The 22,434-nt window shown below is 38.9% G+C and overlaps 1 protein-coding gene across 1 annotated transcript in view; it reads right to left on the reverse strand.

The window, feature by feature from the left end:
• Positions 1-22,434, reverse strand: part of SVEP1 (sushi, von Willebrand factor type A, EGF and pentraxin domain containing 1) — a 159,204-nt gene that overhangs the window by 97,154 nt on the left and 39,616 nt on the right. The window contains exons 4-7 of the mRNA XM_058173212.1: positions 10,809-10,967; positions 9,389-9,568; positions 1,920-2,099; positions 989-1,186 (exon numbers count right to left, since the gene is read on the reverse strand). Of these exons, the coding sequence (XP_058029195.1) occupies positions 989-1,186; positions 1,920-2,099; positions 9,389-9,568; positions 10,809-10,967 (717 nt within the window). The remainder of the gene's footprint in view (positions 1-988; positions 1,187-1,919; positions 2,100-9,388; positions 9,569-10,808; positions 10,968-22,434) is intronic.

Consider the following 22,434-nt stretch of genomic DNA (forward strand, 5'->3'; position numbering starts at 1 on the left):
GCCCTCTTTAAGCGGTTTACAGAGTCAGCCTATTGCCCCCAACAATCTGGCTCCTCATTTTACCAACCTCGGAAGGATGAAAGGCTGAGTCAACCTTGAGCCTGGTAATGAAGACCTGTGCAGAATAGATAAGGTCTAGAGTAGGAGTGACAAACTGGTGGCCCATGGGCTGGAGGCATCACGCGCAGGCCACGCCCACCCTAACTCTGCGAAGGGAAAACAAGTCACGAAACACGATATGATGGCAACGTGACTCCGTGAGTTTGACATCCGTGGTCTAGAGAATATATATAACTGCCTTAAGCGAAGTAAGACCATTAATTAGTCCACTAGTGTGGATTTTAACTAATATATAACAACTGTATTAAATTTCTCTGCCATTCTGCAAGGCCACATTCATCACAGAAGTTAGTGCATTCAAACTTAATTGTGATTTTGTCTTAATACCCATCAAATGCTATTTTAAATGAACCAAATGATGTCTAGGATTAACCCTACTACAAATGTATTGCTTTACTACAGCTCAGGCTAAAGTATCATTCATCCTGTAACTGAAGCATTGAAAAACATCATTTCTGTTACATGCCGGATGTAGGTCTCATAAATTTGTGTGGCTTTTAGCTGAAATAAACAGTGCTACTACAAACCTGTAATTTCAGGCCAATATTTATACTGTATACTGATGAAGCTTTACTTCTATTATATCTCTGGCTTTATCCAGTTTAGTTTTCTGTCCCTCAAATAACAATCTAAGTTTATTTCAAACCACCAGCATAATAAAAACAAAGCTATCTGAAATAAGAACCAAAATGTAAGTTATGAAATGTTTAAATTATTTCCATATCCTCCATTCCCTTAACATGTACACAAAGACAGATATTTTATTGGTAATACTATTGCTAATTATCTCAATCTTGGTTTCTCTAATCTTGACATTATTTAAAAAACTCTCTTTTTAATGAGAGCAAATTATTATCAAAATCCATACCTTTACAAACAGCTATCTGCACATTTTCACTCCATTTCCCAGTGTGTAAACACCTCAGGTCTTCTGTTACACCAGACAAAAGGAATCCATTTGGACAACTGAGCCTGCACACAGTGCCATATTTTGATTGTTCAAGCCCACAAATATAAGGGTGAACAATAACACCTTTTGGTTTTAGGAAGGCAGGACAATGCAACTCTAGAAAAAGGAAGTACATTATTGTCAACATGCACAAATGGAAAATGCATTTCATATAGTATACAAATGCAAATAGGTAACGATTTCCCCTGTTTAGTCATCCCTGACTCTAGGGGGTGGTGCTCATCTCAGTTCAGCATTGTCTGTGGCCAGCAAGACTAGATGCCTAGGCGCAAAGAACTTTCCCATCAAAGTGGTACCTATTTATCTAGTTGCATTTGCATGCTTTCTAACTGCTAGGTGGGAAAACTGGGGCAAATAATGGGAGCTCACCCCATCACACAGTGCTCGGGTCTCGAACCCAGGCTGTCAGCTTTCCAGTTAACAATTTAGCATCAGCACTGTGTCCCCTTACAAATGAAAATATTTACATCAAAAGTTGAGTAAATGTTGCATGTGAAGTATAAGAGAAAATCAATATAACCACTTATTCTAACTTGCTATAATTTTTATGTTTTTATAACATACAATAATCAGTAATTATGTTTGGAAAGTTCCTCTCTGGAAAAAAAATCAGAATTTTTTTTTTCTGGCTTGTACAATATAACAAGCATCCACAGTTTTCTTATACCAACATGTACCCTATGTAATACATGTTTAAAAAGTAATTGTGGAAGGACATAACGGAAGTCTGCTGAAGGCTGTATGGTAAATTATTTAGCGACAGCTACCAAGCAAACTTTGTTACAAAATAAAGGGAACTAAAGATATACATTGTGCATTTGAAACATACCAACACATTTTGGTTCCTTCCCATCCCACTGAGAGTTGCCTTGACAGGTAAGTTTGGTGTGGCCTTCCAGTTCGTAGCCTTCGTTGCAAGTGAATAAGCACACAGTCTTATAAGAGATCTCACTTAATGAGCAATTAATATGGCCGTTTTGAGGGGTTGAGAGTTTGAGGCATGTGCGAACTGTAGAGGTTAAAATACACGTGTAAGCATTTTTAGCAAGAGTAAGTAACAGATACTAAGAGTAAGCTGAGTAAGATATACATATCATATCCATCTTTTTGGTAAATACACACACACACTTCAATTAAGCTATATGCAACAGATTTAGAGTGAAGATTGGAATATTATCTCTTCAACTCCAATCTTGGGAAATATTCACAGGGTAACAACTGCAACAGAGAACTATAGCCAGTGGTGGGATTCAGCCAGTTCGCACCACTTTGGGAGAACCGGTTGTTAACTTTCTGAGCAGTTTGGTGAACTGGTTGTTGGAAAAAATCATTAGGGCAGAGAACCGGTTGTTAAATTATTTGAATCCCACTACTGACTATAGCTATATATTATCCTGGGAATATCAGACTGTCAGGCAGGACTAGTATCTTACCTTGGAGTATTATTCTTACATCTAAGATCCTAGAACCTGGACAGTGAGAACAAATCTTCACCTCCCCCACATTACTTTTTCTTTTTAACTATCTCCGTCTATACTGGAATATTAAAAAAAATCCCAATGTCTTTTTCTACTTTTACTCACATCCTTTCTATTTTCTTTCTCTCTAGCTCTGCTATGTTCTTTCACCTTTGTTTTCTTGTAATTTTGAAACACATCTTTGAATCTTGAATTTTTTTTTAATTAGCCTTACTTCTACAATACTTGGCATTTCATTCTTTGGGGAAATCATAAGAATAGTGCATTAAAGTGACTTTTTGACTCATATAAATTTGTGGCAAATGTTCCTTCGGAAACTTTTGAAAGAGGCATCTTTTAATTCTGAAATGAAAGAGGACAGATCAAAACCTGTTTGTTGCCTTTTCCAAGTGGAGCCCCTATTTCCAAGAAATGTCATAAAAAGCAAATTTCAAGTTTCCTTTAAAAAAAACCCAAGAGTTTAGAAACCAAGATAATTTTTTTTAAAAAAGCTTCATAGTACAAGGAATATAAGCAGCATCCAAGATAAGAAAATTCCTCCCCAAAGGGAGACCTTGTTCAAGTGAAAGTGAAAATGTTGGTCACTTCCAGTAAAATAAATACATAAATAAGGAGCAATAAGCCAAACCTCAGCACAAGAATGCCTGCTTAAAGCATCACTGGAGTTTATATCCTCCCCACTCCCAAATGGCTGAAGAATGTCCTGAAATACTTCCAAATATTAAAAAAAAAAAAAATCTGGGAAAACACCCATCACTGAGTACTTAACAGAAGTACTTTTTTTCACTATTACTTTAAAACAGAATAGAGGTTTTTCATAGGAATAAGGGGTTTCAGAAATCAGGATGTCTTCATAGGTGATCTGCGTGATCCCGTTGCAAACCGGTAGTAAAGGTAAGTAGAACCCACCCCTGGACTGAATGGAGACATGATAACAAGGTCAGCCAATGAAGGCTGTTTAGAAACAGAAACTTAAACTAGAGACATGTCAAAGAAGTATCAGTGACAGAACACTAAGAAAGGCAAGTAGGCACAAAATACAGGCCTATTTCATTGTACACTGAAAGTACAATGGCTCCCTACAACTCTCACACCTGGATGCAGCAGTGACTGGAACTCTACCTCATTCGTCAAAGAATCATCTTTCCAGAGAAACTAAATGAAAACTACTTGGGGTTTCACAAGACACAAAGGATCTTAAAATAATTTCCATGTTATTCCATCTGTTTTCTATATTGTGAATCTTGTTATCCTAGTTAATTTACTTTCAGCTATAGTGGGGATTCTGCTTATAGCATAGTCACATCAGTATTTTAGGTATATAGTACAAGCAAGCATATAGCACTTGCATATGTACACATACAGCGAAAACCCAGAAGCTTCACTGTGAATTTATTTAAATCATTCTCCCAAGATCAGATGGTGGCGGTGTAAACTGTTCCCAGTTATCTCTGAGTCCATGTGTACACATAGCCATTTTAGTTTGAGTATACAGGGATGGCTCTGAACAATTGCAGGACCCTGGAAAAACACATAGATGCTTTAAAGCTTCAAAAGAAGTGTATCATACAGGTGATAGAGGGAGCAAATCGAGGCTCCCATATAACACCACTCCTGCGCAGGCTGCACTGGCTTCCGGTGATCTTCCGGGTGCAATTCAAGGTACTGGTTACCACCTTTAAAGCGCTTCATGGCATGGGACCTGGCTATTTACGGGACTGCCTACTGCGACCGACGGCCTCCCAGCAACCAGTGCGCTCCCACAGAGTGGGCCTCCTCGGGGTGCTGTCGGCTAGACAATGTCGGCTGGCGACCCACAGGGGGAGGGCCTTCTCTGTGGGGGCCCCAACCCTCTGGAACGAATTACCACCTGGTATTCGCCAACTCCCTGATCTCCGGACTCCGATGTGAGCTGAAAACCTGGTTATTTCATCGTGCAGGACTGGCCTGATAGTTTTAATTAGGAATTTTAAATGGATTTTAAGGAATCAGCCTAAATTTAAATATTTCATTTTAAATCATTTTAATGTTTGTAAAATTGTTTTAATATGGCTGTAAACCGTCCTGAGTCCTTCGGGAGAAGGGCGGTATAGAAATATAAACAAACAAACAAACAAATAAATAAATCATGCGCCCATGTTCTACAAAGCATCTTTTCTGAAGTATCACCACAACGCAAGTGAGTATATGCGTGTGCAAAACAATGACAGGTTGCTAAGTTCTTTGCCACAGTTTTGCCTGGCCTTTATTCTGTATTCTTTAGCTCTGTAGTGCTCAGTGACCAACGTGTGTGATATTTTGGTAAGAGAGCAAAATATAACTATACAAATTCAACAACACAGTCCAATACTGCCTGAAGAAATTCATATTTTTCTGTTTTCTTTCATGACGTATGTGATCAAAATCTGAGAAAAAGGCTTTTGTTGGGATTAATGTAATGGTCCATAAACTATTCCTTTGATTTCCCATTTGCTCAAAACATGTTATATTAATGTATAAGTGGAGAAGAGCCACATTTTAAAGTTGAGAGCAACAGTACTAAAACTATACATACTGCTAAAAAACCAAGATCAGAGAGGATAAAACCGTTATCTTTCAAACTCTTCCAAGGAAATTAATGGAATAAAAAAGCAAGAGCATTAGACACTAGCTATTAAGGCCAAAACATATGAAATCTTTTACCAACTTATTTCCATTAACTCAAACAACAAATAAGAAGAAAATACAATTTCTATAGAAAATAATGAGGAGAAAAGCAATTTAATGGGATACACTTGGGTAGCTACAAAACTGAACTGAATCCATCTGCCTGATAAGATCTGGAAGGGAAGGCTTGCCACAGGGACTGATCTTAAAGGAACACTGCCATCAGGGGACTACAGGAAGGGACTTTCTCTGCTCCAGCCCTTCCCCACCCAGAGCAGCATATCCTAAGACAGTGATGGCTAACCTTTTTGCCATCGCGTGCCAGGAGGGGAGTGCGGGGGGTCATGCGCGTGCATGCCCACACCCATAATTCTATGCACCCCACCCTCGCACACACAACTCTTCCCCCCTGACACGCAATAGCCTGTTAGGCCCGTTTTTCTCTCTTACCTGTCTCCAGAGCCTCTCTATGAATCTGGGAGGGTGGAAATTGGCCTTCTGCATTTCCCTGGAGGCCCTCCAGAAGCCAGAAACAGCCCATTTACCAACTTCCGGTGGGACAGGAAGTGACTTTTTTGCTGTCCCCAGCCTCCAGAGACTCCTAGAGAGGCTCTGGAGGCTGGGGGCAGCAAAAAAGTCACTTACTGTCTAACTGGAAGTTGGTAAATTGGCCGTTTCTGGCCTCCGGAGGGCCTGGGGAGGGATGGGAAAGGCAGTTTTCCACCCTCCCAGACTCCTAGAGAGGCTCTGGAGCCACGTAAGAGAGAAAAGCGGGCCTTCCCCACCACCACCTAGGCTCTCTGGAGGCAGGAAACAACCCATTTCCCTACTTCTGGTGGGCCCAGAAGGCCCGAAAATCAGCTGGCTGGTGTATGCATGTGCACCGGAGCTGAGCTTCCATGCCCGCTGATATGGCTACGCATGCCACCTATGGCATGCATGCCATAGGTTTGCCATCACGATCCTAAGATATTACAATAGTTCTAACCTTGCTAGAGGATTCCAAAAGGCCATGAAGGATTAGCTCTTCTGAAAAACCTTTGGGGATGGGGATGACATTTCTAACTACCTTGACATATGGCCCCTGTGCAGGGGTAAAATCCAACAGGTTCTGGCAAGTTCTGGAGAACTGGTAGCAGAAATTTTGAGTAGTTTGGAGAACGGGTAGCGGAAATTTTGAGTTCAGAGAACCGGTAGCAGAAACTTTGAGTAGTTCGGAGAACCGGTAGCAGAAATTTTGAGTAGTTCAACTCCATTCCTACCTCACTCCTGGGGGAAAGGTATTGCAAAATCTCCATTCCCAGCCAACTCTGGGGCCAGCCAGAGATGGTATTTGCCAGTTCTCCGAACTACTAAAAATTTCCACTACAGGTTCTCCAGAACCTGTCAGAACCTGCTGAATTTCACCCCTGGCAATTTCCCTGTCCAGAGCTCAATATAAAAAATAGTATTTATTTATTTATTTATTTTATTAATCATACTTTTATACCGCATCATCTCCCGTAGGACTCAGGGCAGTTCACAGGCATATTAAAAGACAGTATAATAAATAAACATTAAAAACCCAATTAAAACTAAATATTATCATAGCCAAATCACTAAAAACGGTAAAAAACCGGTTAAAAACCCGTTAAAATTTAGCTAAAACATTTTATTCTTAGGCTAGTCCAGCGCGTTGAAATAATAAAGTCTTCAGTTCACGACTGAAGGTCCGGAGGTCGGGGAGTTGTCGTAATCCCGGAGGAAGCTCGTTCCACAGGGCTGGTGCTGTCACAGAGAAGGCCCTCCCCCTGGGGGTCGCCAACCTACATTGTTTGGTCGACGGCACCCTGAGGACGCCCGCTCTGTGGGAGCGCACAGGTCGTTGGGAGGCACTCGGTGGCAGAAGGCGGTCTCGAAGTATAAGGTTGGGGGCACAGGCATGCAAGCTGCTGAGGACAAATGCACACATACCTACAAAAAATGTTTTCCAGAATTCTTCATACTTCAAAAATATGAGATGTGGAAATGGATGTGCAATATTTCCTTGGCCACACAAAATGTAGAAGATTAACTATGCTTATTCTAGTCCTAGTGCAGTTAAGATAACTGCTTTGTAATTCCCTCTGCAGCAATCCTTTTGGGAGAAGTAACCAATCACATTTATTTTTATTTATTTATTTTATTAAATTTTTATACCGCCCTTCTCCCGAAGGACTCAGGGCGGTGTACAGCCAGAAATAAAATACAATGTATATACAATTAAAACGAATTAAAATATAGCAATTATTAAACGGCTGATAATTTAAAAATTTAAAATTTAAAATATTAATAAACCCCGATATAAAATCAAACTATTATGCCAGTCCTGCTTGGATAAATAAATATGTTTTTAGCTCACGACGGAAGGTCCGAAGATCAGGCACTTGACGTAGGTCAGGGGGGAGTTCATTCCAGAGCGTCGATGCTCCCACAGAGAAGGCCCTACTCCTGGGGGCCGCCAGCCGACATTGTTTGGCGGACGGCACCCTGAGGAGACCCTCTCTGTGAGAGCGTACAGGTCGGTGGGAGGCATAGGGTAACAGCAGGCGGTCTCACATAAAGTACTCACATAAAGTATTTCCTAAGCTATCCAGAATTAAATGGTTGAATTTTTATTTGCAAGGGTCCTCTTTGTAGCCTTTAGTTCAGCATTCAATACCATCATTCCAGACACTCTTCTAACTAAGCTAAACCAGCTACAAGTACCTGAACAGACTTGTAAGTGGATCACAAGCTTCCTAACAAACAGGAAGCAACAGATGAAGCTAAGCAAGATCACACCAAATACCTGTACAATTAGCACAGTGGCCCCCCAAGGCTGTGTGCTCTCCCCACTTCTCTTCTCTCTGTATGACTGCATCTCCAACGATCCGTCTGTTAAGCTACTGAAGTTCGCAGATGACACAACAGTGATTGGTCTCATTCGAGACAATGACAAATCCGCATATAGACGAGAGGTCGAACGACTAGCCTTGTGGTGCGACTGAAACAATCTGGAACTGAACACACTCAAAACCGTAGAAATGGTGGTAGACTTTAGGAGAAACCCTTCCATACTTCCACCTCTCACAATACTAGACAACACAGTATCAACAGTAGAAACCTTTAAATTTCTGAGGTTCTATCATATCGCAAGATCTAAAATGGACAGCTAACGTCAAAAACATCATCAAAAAAGGACAACAAAGAATGTTCTTTCTGCGCCAACTCAATAAGCTCAAACTGCCCAAGGAGCTGCTGATTCAATTCTACAGAGGAATTATTGAGTCTGTCATTTGCACCTCTATAACTGTCTGGTTTGGTTCTGCAACCCAACAAGAAAGACACAGACTTCAGAGGATAATTAGAACTGTAGAAAAAATAATTGCTACCAACCTGCCTTCTATTGAGGACCTGTATACTGCACGAATCAAGAAGAGGGCCGTGAAAATATTTACAGATCCCTCACATCCTGGACATAGACTGTTTCAACTCCTACCCTCAAAACGATGCAATAGAGCACTGCACACCAGAACAACTAGACACAAGAACAGTTTTTCCCCGAAGGCCATCACTCTTCTAAACAAATAATTCCCTCAATACTGTCAAACTATTTACTAAATCTGCACTACTATTAATCTTTTCATTATTCCCATCACCAATCTCTTTCCACTTATGACTGTATGACTGTAACTTTGTTGCTGGTAATCCTTATGATTTATATTGATATATTGACCATCATTTATGTTGTAAATGTTGTACCTTGATGAAGGTATCTTTTCTTTTATGTACACTGAGAGCATATGCACCAAGACAAATTCCTTGTGTGTCCAATCACACTTGGCCAATAAAAAATTCTATTCTATTCTATTCTATTCTATTCTATTCTATTCTATTCTATTCTATTCTATTCTATTCCTGGTCACTTGTTCTTATAACTTTAAAGTTGTATCCAAACATATACATAAAATATACACATAAAAAGTAACAATCCAAATATGATTAATGACATAGAAAACTGATATTTAATACTCTACTATCGATTCTACTGCGTGCATGGATGAAGGGACATATTAAGCAATTAAAACAGAAAACAGCATCCAATTCCCAATTAGAATTTTTTTAAAAAAAAAAAGCCAACCCTACATCTGAGAGGCAAAATAAAATTTCTTACCCCTGCAAGTCGTCTCTGAACCAGACCAGGCACCGTTTGGCTGGCAAAGTCGTATGCTACTTCCAACAAGATCAAATCCTGTTTTACATCGAATTCCACAAGCAGCATTGAAATAATTGTTGCACACATTCTGGATAAAATAACCATTTTCTGGAGGCTGCAGCTCAGGGCAGTGGACCACTAATTAGAATATACAACAGTAAGGAAATAATTCACAACACATTTCTATTTTATTCAGAACTTCAGAACCGCAGGAGTTCAACAGGGTTTTCTCCCAGATATTAAGGAAATATCTTCTTTTAAGATATTCACTTAACACAGGAGTCAGCAACCTGCGGCTCCAGAACCGCATGCAGCTCTTTGAGCCCTCTGCTGTGGCTCCCTGTTGGGTGATCCCACCACTGGCCGGCCCCGCCTGTCGACCTCCCCTCCCAGTGATTCCTCACCTGGCCTGAAAAGGTAAGGGGATGGAGAAGTGCCAGGGCAGAGACAGAGAAATACAAAGGGAGGGGGGGGGAGAGATGGAGAGAGAGGGGGGAGGGAGGGGAGAGAGAGAGATATGTCAAAAGAGTTTTGTGGTTCCTGGTGTTTTTTAACAACTGGTTCTCTGCCCTAATGACCGGCTGGGTAAGCGTGGCTGGGGGGGGTCATGTGACTGGTGGAAATGAGTGACATTGAGTTGGCCACGCCCACCCAGGTTTTGTAGCTTCCGGTGTTTTCTTTTCTGTGGGAAACGGGTCCAAATGGCTCTTTGAGTATTTAAGGTTGCAGACCCCTGACTTAACCTAAAGACTATAACTTTATTGTCCTTCATGCTATTCCTAAACTGATTATAGAAAACGAAAATTGAAAAAAGTATCTTTGCACTATTTTTAAATTAATATCCATTGATTGTGTATGTGATTTTGTAATCAATAAATTATTGCTTCTATTTCATCAATGTCTTTTTCTGTTTCAAAGGGCAATCAAAGTGTGCGCCTAAAAATCTTGAAGTTTTTGGAAAGCCCCTAAAAGTATCTTAAAAATAATGCAACAAATGAAAGAAAACAGCCTAACATAATTTTTGTCTACTCCTTCTGTACAGTGTATAGCCATTTGCATTGGAAACCATGAGCATCTGCAAAGGACAAGGGAGATGCAAATTGGCAATCAATACACTTGAGGAAATCCTCCTATAAATGATGGGATGTATATCCTTGGACCAGATATCCAGAAGCAAGAGGGCATTTCTGTGATAACATCATCACATATGTGTCATTATTGTGTCACTGTGGTTTGCACATGCACTTCTGACATGAAGGAAAATATAACTTTATAGATTTCATGGAAATACATACATCCCAGTGGACAAATTCAAGAAGGAAATATTGCTTGTGATGTTAAATTTTTAACTGAGCTGTTTCTTTAAGAACTAGCTTACCTTCACACGATTTACCTCTAGGACGATACCCTTCCTTGCATATACAGTCCTCCATAGAGGTACTTCCTGGTGGAGAAGTGTGATTCTCATCAGGACACGCGGTGCAGGTGCTGATCCCACCTGGTGATCCTTCAGGCTTGTAAGTTCCAGATGGGCAGGCTATAAAGCAAAATGTATATATAATAAAGGCAAGCATGGATTAGGCTAGTAAAACACCCAGCTATGCAATATCTGCAGTTTTGCGCCCTGATTTCCAAAACTGATGATAGAGGAGGCCCTAGGCACTTTATACCCAGCTTGCATCAATGTGTATGCTACTTTATGATATCTTTGTATCAAAATAAAGGCAGTCATTCCTTGGGGGAAAAAAAACAGTAGGAAGTTTCTACTATACAAACTCTTTTTGGGCTTTTAGATTTTACATCTCAAATTAATACATTATATTTCTTTATTTCATCTTGTCCATCTGGCCCCAATGTATTATATTTTAAATCTTCTTCAGCTTCATTTAAAAAAAAACATTTCAGTGTGAAGGGAAAATCAATATAAAGGAAACATATTTAAGAGCTACGTATTAAAAATGCTTCTATTTAGGGAACTCAATTAGAAGTGGGAAATAATCCGCGTATGTCATTTTCCTCCCCATCAAGTTCTAATAGCTGGTCACATTAAAGACTTTTGGATCTCCTTTGCTTTGCTTTAGATCCTTAAGAGCCTATTATGTGTTCTGTTATACTATATCTCTCTTTTGCAGAGTGGAGTTGCTACATCAAAAATGTCAAGAGATTTTCACTACCAGATGATCTTCTGGTGGAGACATTCAAAGGAAAAAAGTTATTTAATTGCTTAGAGTGATCAGCAAATTCACATGTGTGTCTGTGTGTGCGCGCGGACCCACCCATCCACAAATATACAAAAAGGCAGAAAAATCATTAATAATCTCTAAAATTAAGGTTTAACAACAGGTATAAAATAAAATAATGAAACATTAAAATGTCCCAATGAGTGAAGTTCAGCTTATTTTACCACCTGCTTTGGAATAGTTTTTTTTAAATTTAAAATGAACAAAAAAAAAAGCTTAAACCTAAAAAGCAGAATTTGAAAAAATAACAAATGACTATAATAGAATAGATAAAGCATAGTTATGAAATGATTAGCAGTTTTTAATAAACTATACTTGCTTGCTATTGTATTAATTGGCCAAAGCAAATTCCCCATTTTGATTCAATGTTTCTGCTCCCCATTATTACAAAGTGTTTTGTAATAATAAACCTAGGGGTTGGATTTTTTAAAATTAAAAAATGCTACATTTTTATAAAGGGATGATAAAAGTAAAGGTAAAGGTTTCCCTTGCCCAGTCATGTCAAACTCTAAGAGATGGTGTTTATTTCCATTTCTTTGCTGAGGGCGCCAACATGTTCTGAAGACATTTCGGTGGTCATGTGGCCAGCATGTCTAAATGCCAAGATGCATAAAATGCTATTACCTTCCCACCGAAGAGGTACCTATTTATATACTCGCATTTGCATGCTTTTAAACTGCTATGTGGGCAGGAGCTGGGGCAAGTAAACAGGAGCTCCCTCCATCTCATGGCACTCAGGTGTTTCCAGTTGACAAGGTCAGCGTCTTTAACTGCTGACCCATCATGCCCCCTTAATAGCAATAGCACTTAAGACTTATATACCACTTTACACTGCTTTACAGCCCCAAGTGCTTTATAGAGTCAGCATATTGCCCCCAACAATCTGGGTCCTCATTTTACCAACCTCAGAAGGATGGAAGATTGAGTCAACCTTGAGCCAGTGAAAATCGAACTGCCGACAGCCGGCAGTCAGAAGAAGTAGCCTGCAGTACTGCAGTCTAATAACTGTGCCACCATGGCTCTTAAGGGGATGATAATAACTCAGCAAAACATGATTTCATTATCAAAGTTTGTTGGATGATTTTTCCAATTTCTTCACAAATATTTGACCAAAATTTAAAACCAACTAAGCATTGCTACCAAATATGGTTACTCAGGCCAAGAGTACGAAAATTCTGTTCCTGGAATTTATGAATAAGCTGATGTTTACCATGTTAGATTCTGCACTGCACTTGCACAAAATGGAAGCTGTTGTTTCGTGAACCTACACAAATCATGGTCACAATCTTTGCATGTTTGCATTAAGACAGATTTACCCAAGTCAATGCTTTTGTTATCCAGGTTCTTGCAGCATATACCAAGTTGTTTACAATCCCTTTAATATTGTTTATAAAAAAATATTTAATACAGTTTTAGCAGAATGTAAATTAGGATTAATTTCATGGGCTTGATTCTATGCTTAGATTTAAAAATAAATTTTACATTAGAATGCCAATACGATTTACTGTAGATACAATAAGCTTAATATAAAGTGGCAGAATCGATTTTAAATGAATTAATCCAAAATTGAATATCATCAGTCTCTGGAGTGATCACTTTAGCAAAAACATATGCTGTAGTAGACAATTTATTACATACATACAGTACCTATTTTACAATATAGTAGTTAGTTAGCTCAATCCCCATGTCTTTTTTTTTTAAAAAAAAAATCATTTTACTCTTTTAATCTATATAATGATTTTCAAAGGTTTTTAATGTTCTGTGGCCATTCAGCAAAGATAGTTATCGCTACATGGTATTAACTTTGCCTCGCAGTTAGGGTAGTGCCCCAGCCACGCCAACTATTGAGATATCTACAAACCTTATAATCCAAGTTGCACGTTCCCCAAATGATTGGCATTTTAGTTTTCACTCCTGTTAAGAGTTAAGAAGTTTCAGGAACAGTTCTGCCATATGTTGAATAATCACACATTCCTTGGATTCAGCAATAGCAATAAGCAAAAGAGCAAAATCTTTTGGTAGCATAATGACTTCAATTCACTTGTAAATTACCAAATGTAAGAGTGGGTTTATGCCCTATAATTCTTTTGCTTTGAAGTGTACTGATTTTTTAAAATAGTGTCAGTCCTTATAAAGAAGACTGACTTTAATTTTTTCAATATTCTTTCTAAAATTAGATAACATATTTTTGAGAAAAAAAATTAAACAGTGCTAGCATTTCCCTGTATTTATTCATAATGCAAACTGAGACCATTTAAAATGTGTTGTTGTTGTTAGGCACAAAGTCATGTCTGACCCATTGCAACCCCATGGACAACGTTTCTCCAGACCTTCCTATCCTCTTATTATCTCACAGAGTCCATTTAAACTCACGCCGACTGCTTCAGTGACTCCATCCAGCCACCTCATTCTCTGTTGCCCCCTTCTTCTTTTGCCCTCAATCATTCCCAGCATTAAGCTCTTCTTCAGTGAGTCCTTCCTTCTCATTAGGTGGCCAAAGTATTTGAGTTTCATCTTCAGGATCTGGCCTTCTAAAAAGCAGTCAGGGTTGATCTCCTCTAGGACTGACCGATTTGATCACCTTGTAGACCAAGGGATTTGCAGGAGTCTTCTCCAGCACCATAGTTCAAAGGTCTCAATTCTTTGGCAGGGGCCCCAATCCCCAGGCCACAGACCTGTGTCTGTTAGGAACAGACACAGACAGGAACATGGTCTGTTAGGAACCCCCAGCTTGTGGAAAATTTTGTCTTCCATGAAACTGATCCCTGATGCCAAAATGATAGGGACTGCTGAGTGAAAAGACCAGCAAAATGAACAGTCCCCAAGTGTGATGGCTTAATATTCCTGCTACTCCAAGGACTAGAGGAAAGTATCTCTGAATACGTCTCTCCTTGTGTATTTCTTTCTTCTCTTTTCCTCTAAACATCTGGATAGAAAGCTCAGAGAGATGTAATTTCCTCGAACTTTACTTGCCCTTTTGGATCGCCCTCTATTTACAGTAGTTTTAATAGGATTATTTCTATGAATGTATGATGTATTAAACATCATTCATTACAGTGAATGAGCTGGAAGGTTCCAACTAGGATTACTTCAAATTTCCCTATGGAAATGTTCATACTGTCTATGTGTAAAGAATACTATTTTAGAATTTTGATCTTTATATACATATTTTCTCAATGACACTAATATTTAATATGAATTACAGATTATAAAATAAGGCTGATGCGTTCATATAAAGACACAGTGAAAAATATATCATAACGTGACAAAAAGGCTTATTTCTGTGGCCTGGAAGCATATTCCTCAAGCTTAATTAAATCTGTGATGGCTGTGACAGCTAAGAAAATAAACATTAACATTTTAACCCTAACCCTAACATCTACAAACATTTGTAAGTCTATGTCTCTAGAGATTGGAAATATTGATTCAAAGCAACATATACACTTGTTGAAAAGCTTATTTATGAAATCAACAGAAGTTACTGAAGCAATCGGAAAGTTTTGAGAGCATGTTTTGATCAATGTGGTTGCCGTGAAGGGCACTGCATATTCATGCAATGATGGCCATGGCAGCATGGATAGGTACTTAAAAATCTCAGGTGAGGCATGACACTTCAAAAAATGTGCTGCGCCAATAGAATTAACCCCCCCCCCAGTAGAAAAACATCAAAATAGTAATATTTCAGACTCTTCAAAGAAATTTAGTAGAATCAAGGGATAACATTATATGAAGGATATATGAAGGAACAATTCAAAAAAGGTTAATTTAACAGAAAATCAAAGATATCCAATTCAAGGTGTTGGTCCTTAGCTTTAAAGGCCTCCAATGACATTAGTTCAGATTATCTGACGAACCATTTTACCCCAATGGGATTGGACCACCCCACCTGCACAGGCAGAAAGAGCATGCAGTGGACGCCACCAGTCAAGGAATTCCAACTGGTGGGCCCAGAAAAGGAGCCTTTTCTGATATGGAGCCCACCCTCTGGAACATCAGACACCCCCATGGTAAGATTTTGACCTTCTGAAAGGACCTGCATACCTGGCTTTGCCAATTAGCCTAGGGACCCAATGGAGTGTGTCATTCTGGAAGCAGTGAATGGACTAAGGTAAGATCCCATCTTCTCTCCCCCCACCCATTGCATCTTGTCCCTTCCTCCGCATTTTTGTCAATTGTCAAGAAAGCTATTTGTTGGAGCAGAAGAGTAAATATCGCACCACTTGTTGCATAATTCATAATGCATTTCTTAAGATGATAATTCAATTTTCTTTTAATCAAAGCTGTAGTTTCCTAATTGAGTGCATAACCACTTTCAAAGGTTTTAAAATATATCTATTTTCAGTTAGCAGGACTCATAAAAGTACTGCTTTTCAATTCATTTTATGTTACAAATACATCATTTTTCTAGAGTATTGTTATGCCCTTTGGGACAAAACTGAACCTAAAGATCTCTAAGTTAATGATAAAAATAGATTGTTCCTAACGATTATGAATGGCCCAAAGTTGACACTGAAACTATACCAACATTTCTAATTCTAGACATGATTTAAATAGCGGCTGTATGCCAGAAGAGCCAAAATAATGATTAAACTACTGATAAGGAAAAATAAACTTAAAATTTTGCTTTAACAGGTTTTTCTGCTTATTTTAGATGGTATATTATCCATGTAAAACTGTAACTGACCTTGTAAGTATACTAGGCAAATTGCGCTACAACACATTAAAAAAAATCTACAGAAAAAATATCTATAGACTCCTCACATCCTGGACAAAAACTCTTTGATATTCTCTCCTCAGGACGTCACTATAGGGCATTGCATGCCAAAACAACTAGACATAAAGAGGTTTCTTCCCCCATGCCATCATTCTGCTAAACGCCTAACTCCCACAGCACTGTCTTATGCCTAAAGATATTTACCCATAATGTATAGCTATAGTATTATTAACAGCCTCATTTTTCTTTACCACCCTCTCTTATTGGTATCATTATGATTATTATTCTGTTGCTTTGCATGTACACTGAGAGCATCTGCACCAGAGACAAATTCCTTGTGTGTCTTGCCAATAAAGAATATTCTATTCTATTCTATTCTATTCTATTCTATTCTATTCTATTCTATTCTATTCTATTCTATTCTATTCTATTCTATTCTATTCTTACTGGTATTCTCCTTAACAACAGCACAATGTCCTGTGATTGACTTGAATTTTTCACTTAACACAAGGTGAGGGCTGCTTTGACAAACTTACATCTCTATTTACTCTTACAAGCTGTCAGATAACAAACTTCCCATTTTAACTCCAGTTAGATAATTATTTCCCACCTTTTTCTTAACTAGACACCTTATAACTGTTACATACCTAACAATGTAGGTAACCCTCACTAATACGTAACCTTCCCTTTCTAATGTAATGTATATTACTATATATTTCTAATGTATATTTCTAATGTATATTATTCTAATATAATTATATTATATTAATGCTTAAAGTAAGCAATAGGAAGGGGAGGTTGAAGGGCTATAAAACTTGCCCAATGATCTGTTAAATATTGGAAATGCAATCAAATACCTGGTTCATCTATATATATAAAAGCAAAAACCACTCACACATTAATCATGAAATCTCCAGAACCTTAAAGCCTACAAACTTGAAATTTGCCACATATGTTCCTCTTGGCTTCTAGGTGCTCAATAAGAAAGGATTTTTTGAAATAACCATCAGAACATTAGTATTTCCTATATTATTATTAACATGCTCTGATACTAAGGAATTCTACTCCCCCTCTCCACCTGAAAAGAAATCTGTTCCAAATGCAAAACACAAGCAGAGGAGTTTCAGTTTCAGTTTTACTTTCACAGCAGGAAGCAGCTTTAATAAAGAACACTTGAGCTAAGCCACGCCCAGCCTCCTTCCTGTCTCCTTCTTGCTCACACAGCAAATACTGTGCCCTCTGATGCTAAGGAGTTCTAGTCCCCCTCCCCACCTGAAAAGAAATCTGTTCCATGCTCTGATGCTAAGGAGTTCTACTCCCCCTCCTGTTCCAAATGAAAAACACAAACAGAGGAGAGGACTTTAAGTTTCAGTTTTACTTTCACAGCAGTAAGCAGCTTTACTACAGCCACGCCCAGCCTCCTTCCTGTCTCCTTCTTGCTCCCACAGCAAATACCGTTTGAGTTTCCAAACACCCCTCAATTCTCTCACACACTGACAGGATGCTAGGCAGATAAATACTGATGGATGCTGCGGGCTGGGACATTCTATTCCCCCTTCCCCTCTGTTCCAACTGCTAGATGCATTATATTAACACACTCTGGTGCTACAGAGTTACACATTTTACATTAAGTTTCAGGCTGTAAGTGTCAATTTATCAAGCCTGAGCACATAGTTTCGTAGCGAAGCACGAGCGTCCAGCTAGTATTACCATATGTGGTGGACATATCCAAATGCCAAAAAATACTGGACAAAAATACATACTTAGTTGAAAAAAATCATAAAGCAGCATATAGACATGAAGCCAGAAATATTTTTATTGGGCATTCTGCTGGAAAAATATGACAAAGGGACTGTATACTTGATTTTACATATATTAACTAAACCTAGAATTGTATATGCTCAACAATGGAAGTGTGACAAAATCCCGACAGATGAGAGTGTAATTAAGAAAATATTAGAATGTGCAGAAATGGATAGACTAATGCTTACTTACAGAAATATTTCAGCTAGAAATTTTACCTGAAATTTATAATAAAGAGTATGTATATTTGATTATTCACGTATTAACTGCAGCTAGGATTGTATTTGCACAACATTGGAAAAGTGGAGAGATTCCCATTGATGAGAAGGTGATAAGGAAAATATTAGTATGTGCAGAAATGAACAGATTAACATTAGCAATTAAGAAGAAAGAACAAACTGAATATTATGTGATATGGGAGGTATTTTATCAATGGCTGGAGAGAAAAAAGGAGTTTGGAAATGAAGAAGATTAAAGAGAAAGTAAAAATATATTAAGATAAAGATGTAAATAAAAAGAAATTGTTCGTATATATATATATATATAATGAGTATAAAGATGTTTAATATTAAAATGTACTATTATAAGATATTAAAAAAATGGAGAACATTATAATGTTTAAATATTTAATATACTATAATATTAAGCTTAGTGAAATAATGTTATGTGAATGCGAATGAGATGGAAAATGATGTTGCACAGAGATGTTTGTAACCAGAAGACACACTGTAGATGGACAGATGGAATCTTTATGTTTGTAATTGAAAAATAAAAAACTTTTAAAAATTTAAAAAATAAAATGAGTCATATAAACTTTGTTAATTACTTCAGCTTGCATCATTTTTTTCTTTGAATTCTTATTTCATTCCCAAATACCTATGAGTTTTAACACTGCATACTGAAATCCCTTTATTGCTTTACTGAATATTGTGGAGGTTAAGTCTCACATAGTCAGCAAAAAGCAAAACAGCAAATCTGATCATTATAAAAACAAAGGACAGACAGAGACAAGAACAGCTCATTCAAATCAGGGACAAAGTACAGTAACCCTTTATACTGAAAAACTAAACACAAAGGGATACAAACATTGCTTCTATATACAGTTTGCTTTAAATTTATGGATTGCTTAAGTGGTTCATTCCTGCTTGTAGATGTGCAGTTAATTTAGTATGCTGATTTGAAGTTACTAAAATCTAGGTGGCAAAAAATTGTTTTAAACAGATGGTCCTCATCTTATGGTGGCAACTGGGATCAGAATTTATGTTGCTAAGTGATACAGTTGTAAAGCTTGGTATCACCTGACCACAGTGCTTGGTGATGGGCAATCCTGCAGTCCTGGTTGCAGTTATAACTCCAGAACCACACAGGCTATTAAGTGGAGAAGGCGGGAGACGCAGGCAAGCAAGTTGGCAGGTACACAGGTGCTGCCTGGAACAGTGGTGGGTTGCTCCTGGTTCGGTCCAGTTCAGGGGTGGGTTCGAATTTTTTTTACTATTGGTTCTGTGGGCATGGCTTATTTTGTGGGTGTGGCTTGATGGTCATATGACTGGGTAGGCATGGCCAACTCAATGTCTCTCATGTCAAGGGGTACCTCGCCTGGCCCCTCCCCTCCCAGCCATTCCTTGTCACACCCACCCTCAATGTATCTATAGTTCTGCAAAAATGTTGTTCACCTTTTTTCAACTTTATTATCTACGTATTATCTACAGGGGTCTCCAAACTTGGCCACTTTAAGACTTATGGACTTCAACTCCCAGAATTCCTCAGCCAGCTTGGCTGTCTTAAAGTCTTAAAGTGGCCAAGGTTAGAGACCTCTGCTATAGATGCACTTTCATGGACCACTGAAAGGAGGAAATGGCTCACATGCTTTGCCCAAGAGTGTGATAGGCAACAGTCTTTTAAGGGGCTGCTAGAAAGAAGGGGGGGGAAGTATTTTCCAAAGCACCAGAAGGCAAAACAAGAAGCAATGGATAGAAACTCAACAAAGAGAGAAGCAACCTAAAACTGAGGACAAACTTCCTGACAGTGTGAACCTAAATAGGTTTCAGTAATAATTTCACATATAAAATAGCCATTCATGTAATACAACCTGTATATTGTTCAAAACAATCATTAGTATTATGGCTGATGTGTGACAGCAAGCCTAAAATCCCCATTCCCTCCCCACTCCAGGGGAAGGTTACTTCAAAATCCCCATTTCCTCCCCACCCCACTAATCTGTTCTGGGAAGGAATCAAACTCCCCCCTCTTCATTTCCCAAATAAAATATCCCAGATAATTAAGGAATAATCAAGCTGCTAGCAAGGAACCTGCCTGGAATTCCACATTCCTGCCAGTTGCATAAAGGAAACTTTGTAAGCAGAAAACAGCTACTGGTGCTTACAGATAATATAAAGTGGAAGCCGGAAGTTCGGCTCCATTTACAAGCAGGCAGAAAACTCATTCAAGACAGGATACTTCACAATGGAAATCGCCCAAACCCTTTTAGAAACACAAAGTCCATGTTGCACAAACCCAAAACTTCAAAAACATTGAACCATATAAGAATTCCTCCTCTTATCCAGTTTGTTGTTCAGCTGACCCAGAAAGGAGCTTCTAGCCGCTCTGTCAATTTAAAACGACAGCGTTTCCCCCCTCCACTTCTTCTTTGCCAAGCGATCTCCTGGCTGAGAAGCGAGCTGATCACTTGGGAGGCTTCTTGGCTTCTCAATTTAAAGGGATGGTGTCTTGTGTTTTTTCCCCCCCTCTTCTTCGACAAGTGAGTCTTGATTTTTTCTTTCTAGTCGATCAGCTGGGAGTTGGGAGGCAGCAATAGATTGGGGGCGGGGCCAGGCAGAATTTTTACCACCGGTTCTCCGAACTACTCAAAATGTTTACTACCGGTTCTTGCGAACTGGGGAGAACCGGTAGCAACCCACTACTGGTCCAGTTCTATAGAACCAGTAGTAAAACCGGCGTAAGGCTCCACCTACCCACGACATCACCATGGGTGATCTGCGCATGCACAGAAGCATGTGCGTGCTCCCGTTGCAAACCAATAGTAAAGGTAAATGGAACCCACCCCTGGCCTGGAAGTGCTACAAGCAGGTACTAGGGCGCGGACAGGTGTGTGGGTACTGTGGAGGCTGCCATGGGCAGGTGCTACAGAGTACAGGTGGTTGCTACAAGTAGGCACTCTGAAGTACAACCAGAAACACAACTGCAGTGGGGGAACGGAAATACCATGGGCAAGTGCTATGGAGCATGGGTGAGCAGAAAAGTGGCAGAAACAGGAGTGAATTCTGTTTTTCTCCCAGCTTCCCTATTTGTGAGATGATGGCAGAGAATGTTGGAAATTGATGGTAAAATGACTGCAGCTTACTGCAATGTTATAATCACAAGCTGGACATCAAGTAACCAAAGCCACATGAGAACTAAGTACAACCCTCCTTGATTGCTGTTGACCCTTCTATAACTTTAAGCAGGTGCCTACAATTAGATGAGAAGATTTCTGCACATAGGCTATTAGCAATACGTTTAACTGAACCATCATGTCTCGATCTGATTTTTTCCCATCTTACAGTGCATTTAAGAGAAAGTCCTTAACAATTTCCTCCTCTACTTGAAGAAGTTGCACTCAGCTGGAGAAAGACCCTAACAATAAGTACAAGCTTGATGGACATTACCTTAAAGATGACCCCCACCCTGTTAAAGACCTTGGAGATTTCATATCAAATGACCTAAGTGCCAAAGCCCACTGCAAATACATAGCAAAAAAGGCTCTAAGAGTTGTAAACCTATTTTTATGCAGCTTCTTTTCCAAAAACTCTATACTACTAACCAGAGCATACAAAACATTTGCTAGACCTATTCTTGAATACAGCTCACCTGTCTGGAACCCATACCACATCTCTGACATTGATACAATTGAACACGTCCAGAAATATTTTACAAGAAGAGTTTTCCGCTCCTCTGAAAACAACAAAATACCTTATACCACCAGACTTGAAATCCTGGGATTAGAAAACTTAGAACTCCGCCGACTCCGACAAGACCTGTGTTTAACACACAGAATCATCTATTGCAATATCCTTCCTGTAAAAGATTACTTCAGCTTCAATCGCAATATTACAAGAGCAAACAATAGATTCAAACTTAATGTTAATTGCTTCAACCTTGATTGCAGAAAATATGACTTCTGTAACAGAGTTGTTAACGCTTGGAACTCACTACCTGACTCTGTAGTCTCTTCTCAAAGACTTCAGCCA

This window comes from Ahaetulla prasina, chromosome 2, assembly GCF_028640845.1.
Source record: "Ahaetulla prasina isolate Xishuangbanna chromosome 2, ASM2864084v1, whole genome shotgun sequence".
NCBI lineage: Eukaryota > Metazoa > Chordata > Lepidosauria > Squamata > Colubridae > Ahaetulla > Ahaetulla prasina.